Source organism: Triticum dicoccoides, chromosome 1A (genome assembly GCF_002162155.2).
Source record: "Triticum dicoccoides isolate Atlit2015 ecotype Zavitan chromosome 1A, WEW_v2.0, whole genome shotgun sequence".
In the NCBI taxonomy this organism is placed as follows: domain Eukaryota; kingdom Viridiplantae; phylum Streptophyta; class Magnoliopsida; order Poales; family Poaceae; genus Triticum; species Triticum dicoccoides.
Window position 1 is genome coordinate 350,329,005 of NC_041380.1, and position 8,915 is coordinate 350,337,919.

The window sequence follows — 8,915 nt, forward strand, 5'->3', positions numbered from 1 at the left end:
GTGTCGGAGCTCTAGATCCTTTTACGTGACAGTAGATTAAGGGGTTTATTCGGTGTCGGAGTCGTGTGTGTCTCCCCCGACGATTTGTTCGCATCTCGTCCGGGCTCTTGTATATATATTCTGCCTTCTATAATACAAAGGTATGCCATTGACGTACTCTCGAAAAAAAACCTATCCACATCCTTAGGTATTTGTAGAAAAATGATACTCCCTCCATTTTTGTATACAAGGCCACAAACTTGGATTACATGTATCAATGTAAAATTTAATGTGTGCTTTACAAGTCAACTTCTCTTTTTGTTTACTGGGATCTTTAATACTCTGCATGCACTCAAAGAAACTGAGTGGAGAAAGTAGCTGATTGTTATTATGACTGCATGCATGCAAGTATTAAACAAGTTGTTAGTACGAGAAAATATCATTAACTTTGCCTCGGTTACTGTTGGTGGCCTCGTATAGATGTAGAATGTATATTCCATAGTTGGTGGTCTTGTATAGATGTAGAATGTATATTCCATAGTGGCCTTGTATATAAAAATGGAGGGAGTATGCCACTTGATTGGGGCCTATCCACACCCTTAGGTATATGAAGGATACTACCTCTTGTGATTTTTGTTTCTTTTACCACGCTCCGCCCTGCTGATTTTGTTTGCAATTTGCAATTTTTATTGTTAGCTCACCAAGCTAACCGCTTGGTCGGCCTGCCAATTTTGATGATTGCTGGGAACATTTTTATTTGCAAGAGCAAGGGAACCAATACAACAATCAACAACATGCCCTGGTGTTTGCAACGTAGCATTGCATACTCCAAGCTGCTGATGTTTAAACGCGTGGTTATGGGCAGCTTAGTTGCCTCCTGCCGTGGCGGGGGCTGCAGCCTGCGCCTGTCTCATCTTGGCGAGTTCGACCACTCTGTCGACGGCCGGCAGGACAGCCTTGGCGGCGTCCAGCGCGCCAAAGCGCTCCACCCACGCCGCCAGGAGAGGGCCGAAGAAAGGCTTCACCCAAGCCTCCTGCAGTACATCGACGAAGCATTCGCCGACATCGGCCGCTCCCTCCTCCCCTCCGACCCCCACCAGCGCGCGGTCGCTCGCTTCTGGGCCTCCTACATCGATGACAAGGTTTCACACGTTATTCTTTTTCTGTTCAGCTACGTAGTTTTACTGATCATTCAAGTGACGCGCGTGTGTCTATGCAGCTCGTGATCCCATGGGTGCGGTCGTTCAGGGGCAAGACGGAGGAGGAGAAGTCTGAGTGGATGGAGCAGACGCTCATCGCCGTGGAGACCCTGGAAGGAGCCCTGAGGGAGTGCTCCAAGGGCAAGGGCTTCTTCGGCGGCGACAATGTCGGGCTCGTCGACGTCGTGCTGGGCAGCCTGCTCACGTGGGTGCACGCGGCTGAGGTGATGTCCGGGGCCAAGATGTTTGACCCTGCTAAGACCCCATTGCTGGCCGCGTGGATGCAGCGCTTCGACGAGCTTGCCGCTGCCAAGGCCGTCATGCCGGACGTTAATAGGATGGTCGAGTTCAAGACGAGGCAGGCACAGGCCATCTCTGTCGCTGCAGCTTCACAGCGTCAGTAAACTAAGCTGGCATTAGGTGTTGGAACTACTAGGAATACCCCTGTACCCGTTATGTGATGATTTATTTTCCATATTTGCCTAAAAAGAATTTATTGCTACATCGTGTACTGTTCTAAGGTACTGTATCTTTTGATCGTCATTTGTGTGTAAACCTATCAGCTGCTTGACGTAATAATACTACTTCCTCGTTTTTAAATATAAGTCTTTCTAGAGATTTCAATATGAAATACATACTGAGCAAAATGAATAAATTTATACTTTAAAATATATCTACTCTTTAAAATACTTATACTTAGGAATGGAAGAAGTATAAGAATAACTCTTTACATCAGCAAGAGTCATGGAGTTTCTACACTCTTTCTCCAATGCACCCTCGTGAAATATAAAATATAAAAATATATAGTTTAGAAATAAAAATATTAATTTTGGGGGCAACAAATATTGTTGAATCATCTTCCTGCATGCAAATTTTCATGACGAGTTGTCCGGAGAACACTTTCAGTTTGTCATGAGTTGATGTGCTCAGCTTTTAAATGATCTTTATTCTGAAATGAATGAAGTATTTAGTTAGATACTCCCTCCGCCTCAAAATAAATGTCGCAGACTTGGTACAACCTTACTTTCTAAGAAGTGAAACTATTCAAATGGCAAGAACAGAAATACGGATTTCCAAAAGAATACAAGTACTAAATGATGTTAAAACTTTACAAAATATTACAAATGATCTTAAAACCTTCACAAAATATCACATGCACTAATTTTCCCTGGCACCATTACATCAAGAATCGATATACAAACAACAATCATATATGCTATATAGAAAACATGCACTCTTTTTTATTCAATGGGACTTATGTTTCCATGACGTTTACTTGGTCTCCGAAGCAGCGGCGGCGGCATCAGCCTGTGCCTGTCTCTTCTTGGCAAATTCGACCACCCTATCAACTTCTGGCAACGCCGCCTTGGCAGCGTCGAGCTCGCTAAAGCGCCCCATCCACGCTGCCAGGAGTGGAGTCTTAACAGGATCAAAGATCTTGGTTCCAGACATCACTTCTGTCGCAATCAACCAGGAGAGCAGGCTCCCAAGTGAAATGTCCACAAGCCCGACGGTCTCACCACCAAAGTAGCCCTCTCCCTTGGAGCACTCCCTCAGGGCTCCTTCCAGTGTTTCCACCGCGGCAAATGTCTGCTTAACCCCCTCAGACTTCTCCTCCTCTGTCTTGGCCCTCAACGACTGTACCCATGGGGTCACGAGCTGCACAAAATCACATTAAGTTGGTAAAATCAAACCCCGAATGCCCGTGCCATAAATTTCAATGCACAAAAAGATAGATGTGAAACCTTATCGTCAATGTAGGCGGCCCAAAAACGGGCAATTGCACGTTCGTAGGGGTCAGAGGGAAGAAGAGAGGGGCCGACAAGGAACGCCTCATCGATGTACTGAACGATGATCATTGACTCGCAAATGGGTTTCCCGTTGTGGACGAGCACGGGCACCTTCTTGTGCACCGGGTTCGAGCTGAGGAGGAGCTCGCTCTTGTTGCTGAGGTCCTCCTCGACATCCTCGAAGCTCAGGCCCTTGAAGCTCAGCGCAAGCTTCACCCTGGCGACAAATGGACTCGCCCAAGCGCCGAGCAGCTTCAAGTCATCTCCTCCGGCCATCTGGATCTGTGTGTGTAAGGTTGAGCTGCTTGTTTTGGCTTGTGTTTCGTTAGGTGGTTGGTGGGTCATAGTTATGTGGATCATCTATATATAGTGTTTGGTTTGCTAGTTTGGATGCGTCATCCGTGATGCTTGCAAACTGGGAGCGTGCAAGCAAGATCCCCATGATGAACATGCCCAACTTGGAGAAGAAGGCTAGGTAAACTGACACATCTGTTTGGTATAGTCTGTACTTATCAGTTTGAATAGTTCGGTCAAACCCAACTTTTGACCGCTAGCTTAAGAGGCCACGATGGTTGGGGCATTGACTCCCGTGACGTATCGGCTTATGTCTTTGTGCAGTGCGGCACAAGCCAACGTTCGTATAGCATGACGCACTAGCACTCAGTTTGTCTAATTTACATCTAAATGTTTTTTTAATGATGTCACATCTAAACTCTCGTAAATACATAATGCAGCAATAAGAAAGAAAAACTAGAAAAAAAATAGACCACAAACAGAGTGGACATCAGCTTAGATGTGACATAACTATGTCACATCTACATGTGTCCTAAACAGACCTAGTACAGTTTTTTCTATCCAAAGTCCATTTGACCCAATTTTTTTAATTGAGAGAAAAAATTAGCCCTGTTAATACAAAAAACCGAGAGAAAACCGATGCAACGTGTCCATAGAGAGCACCTGAGCGACCTTGCTACCTACGGGATCAACAAACGCCACCGAACCGCCGCTGAGGTTGTCCACAAACTGTCATCGTCACCACTTATGCATGGGCAAGCGGAACGACACCTTGCTACAATGAGCACACGAGACCTGCCGGCTTATGCCAAACTACCGGCCACACACGCCGGAGGCAAGGCAGCTCCTAGTCTGAAGGCGAGCTAGGATAAAGAAATGTGAAGGTTGGGGCCATGAAGAATCGCCTAGCTAAACCATTCGATGGAAAAGTCGGCGTTGTCAGCCGGGCCTAGCTGCCGCAGCACCAACTCTTTTGTAAGAAAACGATCCTTAGGATGCTAGAAATATGCCGAAGAGCCGACTACCACAAATTTGTCGTAACCCCGATCTCACTCATCCACATCAATGTTGCCACATGAGACGCTAATGACCACCAACATAAACCACGAGTCACCTTCGAGACAATGCCCCCAAGAGAAAACGCGTCACCAAGCAAAACCATACCACGACCATCGTCTGATCTAGGAAACAGCCGGGCTTGCTAAAGCGCTCCATCCACAGTGTCAGGAGTGGAGTCGTGATAGGATCAAAGATCTCGGTTCCGGACATCACTTATGTCGCGTTCGACCAGGAGAGCAGGCTCCCAAGTGAAATGTCCATAGAAAGAAAGTGTCGGAACAAAAGTCAATGATGATACAAGACATTATTTTCAGACACGTAAGGGGTTACGACACGAAGACTCCATGTCTCATATGCTGTTTAACATTGTAGCGGATATGTTGGCAGTACTTATTGGTCAAGCCAAAGAGAGTGGCCAAGTAGGAGGACTCGTCCCCCACCTTGTAGAGGGGGTGTCTCCGTTCCACAATACGCGGATGATACTATTATATTCATGGAACATGATCTTGCAAAAGCTAGGAATATGAAGCTTGTATTATGTCTTTTCGAACAACTGTCTGGGCTCAAAATCAACTTTAATAAAAGTGATTTTTTCTGCTTTGGAAGAACCAAAGAGGAACAAGATGATTATAGAAATTTGTTCGGTTGTGAAATGGGATCCTTACCTTTTAGTTATCTAGGGATCCCACATAGACATTTAACAAATAAGGAATGGAAATGTATAGATGATCGATTTGGAAAGAAACTAAGCTGCTGGAAGGGTAAGCTAACGTATTACGAAGGTCAGTTGGTTTTGATAAATTCGGTTTTGACAAGCCTACCGATGTTCCTTCTTTCTTTCTTTGAAGTACCGGTAGGGGTACGGAAAAGACTGACTTCTATAGATCCCGATTCTTTTGGCAAAGTGATGAGGCCAAGAGGAAGTACATATTGGCTAGATGGGATATCATATGTAGGCCAAAAGACCAGGGCGTGTTAGGGATCGAAAGTTTGGATGTAAAGAATAGATGTCTGCTTATCAAATGGCTATACAGATTATCTATGGAGATCGAGGGTATGTGGGTACAAATCTTGTGGAATAAGTACCTACATTCTAAGAATTTGGCCCAAGTCACTGCTAGGCCAACGGACTCGCCCTTTTGGAAGGGGTTAATGAGAACGAAAGTAAATTTCTTCCAACGGGTGAAGTTCGTAGTTGGTAATGTTACCACTAGTAGATTCTGGGAGGATACATGGCTAGGAGAGACGTCTTTGGCTTTGCAATATCGCTCCTTATATAATATTGTACAACGTAAGGAGCATTATGTTGCCACAGTATTAAACTCGATACCGCTTAATATCCAATTTAGGAGATCCCTAGTAGGGGACTGTTGGAATGCATGGTTGCACCTAATTCGTAGATTGATGGATGTTCACCTACTCGATTAGTCGGATTCAATTCTCTCGAAGTTAACCACGATGGGAATCTTCTCAGTGAAATCCATGTATTCGGACCTAATTGATTCCGGGGCATTGTCGAGGTCTTTGCACATTTGGAAGATTAAAGTTCCACTTCGAATTAAAAAATTTATGTGGTTCATCCATAAATAAGTCATCCTAATCAAAGATAACTTGGTGAAAAGGAATTGGGTTGGGAACTCAAGGTGTTGTCTTTGTGATCGAAATGAAACGATTAAACACCTCTTTCTCGAATGTCCTCTTGCAAAATTATTATGGCGATCAATTCATATAGCTTTTAACGTTCATCTCCCAAGGAGCATAAACACGTTATTTAGGATGTTGCTTAATGGAGTGGACATACACATAGCTAAGCATATTCGGATAGGAATATGTGCACTATTTTGGGTTATATGGAATACTAGGAATGATATGATTTTTAGTGGGACGACATTCATTATTTTTTTACAGGTTATCTACATAGCCTACAGCTTGGATCCGTGTGTGGTCCTTACTCACTTATGCGGACTTCAAGGAGCTTATGGTTATTGGGTACAACCGCTGGGAGACGATAGCACTGGCTGTCTTTAGCCGATTTGGGTGGTGAGCTAATAATATGCTAGGTGTGTAGGCATCGTAGCTTGTTTTTTATTGCCGGATGTGGCACTTTTCAGCTGTATATCGCCGGATGTGGCGCTTTTCAGATTTATTTTCTTTCAACTACTACTTAGTTTATGAGCCTCTTTGGACCTTAAGACTTTGTTACATTTTTATTTAATAACATGGCTGCATGCATCGATTGATGCAGAGGCCGGAGGTTATCCTCCTTTAAAAAAAGAGACCAGATAAAAGGTTTTCCCTGAAAACATGTAACTGCAGTCCCGATGCCTGTTGGGGAACGTAGTAATTTAAAAAAAATTAATACGCACACGCAAGATCATGGTGATGCATAGCAACAAGACGGGAGAGTGTTGTCTACGTACCCTCGTAGACCAAAAGCGGAAGCGTTAGCACAACGTGGTTGATGTAGTCGTACGTCTTCACGATCCGAGCAATCAAGTACCAAACGTACGGCACCTCCGAGTTCAGCACACGTTCAGCCCGATGACGTCCCTCGAACTTCGATCCAGCCAAGTGTTGAGGGAGAGTTTTGTCAGCACGACCGCGTGTGACGATGTTGATGTTCTACCGACGCAGGGCTTCGCCTAAGCACCGCTACAGTAATATCGAGGTGGACTATGATGGAGGGGGGCACCGCACACGGCTAAAGGATCAAACGATCAATTGTTGTGTCTATGGGGTGCCCCCCTCCCCGGTATATAAAGGAGCAAGGGGGTGCGGCCGGCCAGGGAGAGGGCGCGCCAGGAGGAGTCCTACTCCCACCGGGAGTAGGACTCCCCCCTTTCCTAGTTGGAATAGGATTCGGGAGAAGGAAAGAGAGAGGGGGAGAAGGAAAGAGGGGGCCGACCCCCCTTGCCCTAAAACAATTCGGTTTGGGCCTTGGGGGCGCGCCCCACACTCCCCTTGCTTCCCTCTATTTCCACTAAGGCCCATGTAGGCCCATTAAGCCCCCGAGGGGTTCCGGTAACCTCCCGGTACTCCGGTAAAATCCCGATTTCACCTGGAACACTTTCGACATCCAAACATAGGCTTCCAATATATCAATCTTCATGTCTCGACCATTTCGAGACTCCTCGTCATGTCCTTGATCACATCGGGGACTCCGAACAACCTTCGGTACATCAAAACATATAAACTCATAATATAACCGTCATCGTAACGTTAAGCGTGCGGACCCTACGGGTTCGAGAACTATGTAGACATGACCGAGACACGTCTCCGGTCAATAACCAATAGCGGAACCTGGATGCTCATATTGGCTCCCACATATTCTATGAAGATCTTTATCGGTCAAACCGCACAACAACATACGTTGTTCCCTTTGTCATCGGTATGTTACTTGCCCGAGATCCGATCGTCGGTATCTCGATATCTAGTTCAATCTCGTTACCGACAAGTCTCTTTACTCGTTCCGTAATACATTATCCTGCAACTAACTCATTAGTTGCAATGCTTGCAAGGCTTAAGTGATGTGTATTAGCGAGAGGGCCCAGAGATACCTCTCCGACAATCGGAGTGACAAATCCTAATCTCGAAATACGCCAACCCAACAAGTACCTTTGGAGACACCTGTAGAGCACCTTTATAATCACTCAGTTACGTTGTGACGTTTGGTAGCACACAAAGTGTTCCTCCGGTAAACGGGAGTTACATAATCTCATAGTCATAGGAACATGTATAAGTCATGAAGAAAGCAATAGCAACATACTAAACAATCGGGTGCTAAGCTAATGGAATGGGTCATGTCAATCACATCATTCTCCTAATGATGTGACCCCGTTAATCAAATGACAACTCATGTCTATGGTCAGGAAACATAACCATCTTTGATCAACGGGCTAGTCAAGTAGAGGCATACTAGTGACAATCTGTTTGTCTATGTATTCACACATGTATTATGTTTCCGGTTAATACAATTCTAGCATGAATAATAAACATTTATCATGATACAAGGAAATAAATAATAACTTTATTATTGCCTCTAGGGCATATTTCCTTCAGTCTCCCACTTGTACTAGAGTCAATAATCTAGATTACACAGTAATGATTCTAACACCCATAGAGCCTTGGTGTTGATCATGTTTTGCTCGTGGAAGAGGCTTAGTCAACAGGTCTACAACATTTAGATCCGTATGTATCTTGCAAATTTCTATGTCTGCCAGCTGGACTAGATCCCGGATGGAATTGAAGCATCTCTTGATGTGCTTGGTTCTCTTGTGAAATCTGGATTCCTTCGCCAAGGCAATTGCACCAGTATTGTCACAAAAGATTTTCATTGGACCAGATGCACTAGGTATGACACCTAGATCGGATATGAACTCCTTCATCCAGACTCCTTCATTTGCTGCTTTCGAAGCAGCTATGTACTCCACTTCACATGTAGATCCCGCCATAATGCTTTGTTTAGAACTGCACCAACTGACAGCTCCACCGTTTAATGTAAACACGTATCCGGTTTGCGATTTAGAATCGTCTGAATTAGTGTCAAAGCTTGCATCAACGTAACCGTTTACGATGAGCTCTTTGTCACCTCCAT

At 44.9% G+C, this 8,915-nt stretch overlaps 1 protein-coding gene across 1 annotated transcript; it reads right to left on the reverse strand.

Moving 5' to 3' along the window:
• Positions 1–2,242: 2,242 nt before the first annotated feature.
• LOC119272369 (probable glutathione S-transferase GSTU6) lies at positions 2,243–3,298 on the reverse strand. Its single transcript, XM_037553877.1, has 2 exons — positions 2,924–3,298; positions 2,243–2,837 (listed from the first exon to the last, which is right to left on the reverse strand). Exons 1-2 carry the CDS (start codon positions 3,242–3,244, stop codon positions 2,451–2,453), a joined length of 708 nt encoding a protein of 235 aa, XP_037409774.1. The 5' UTR covers positions 3,245–3,298; the 3' UTR covers positions 2,243–2,450.
• Between the last annotated feature and the right edge of the window lie 5,617 nt (positions 3,299–8,915).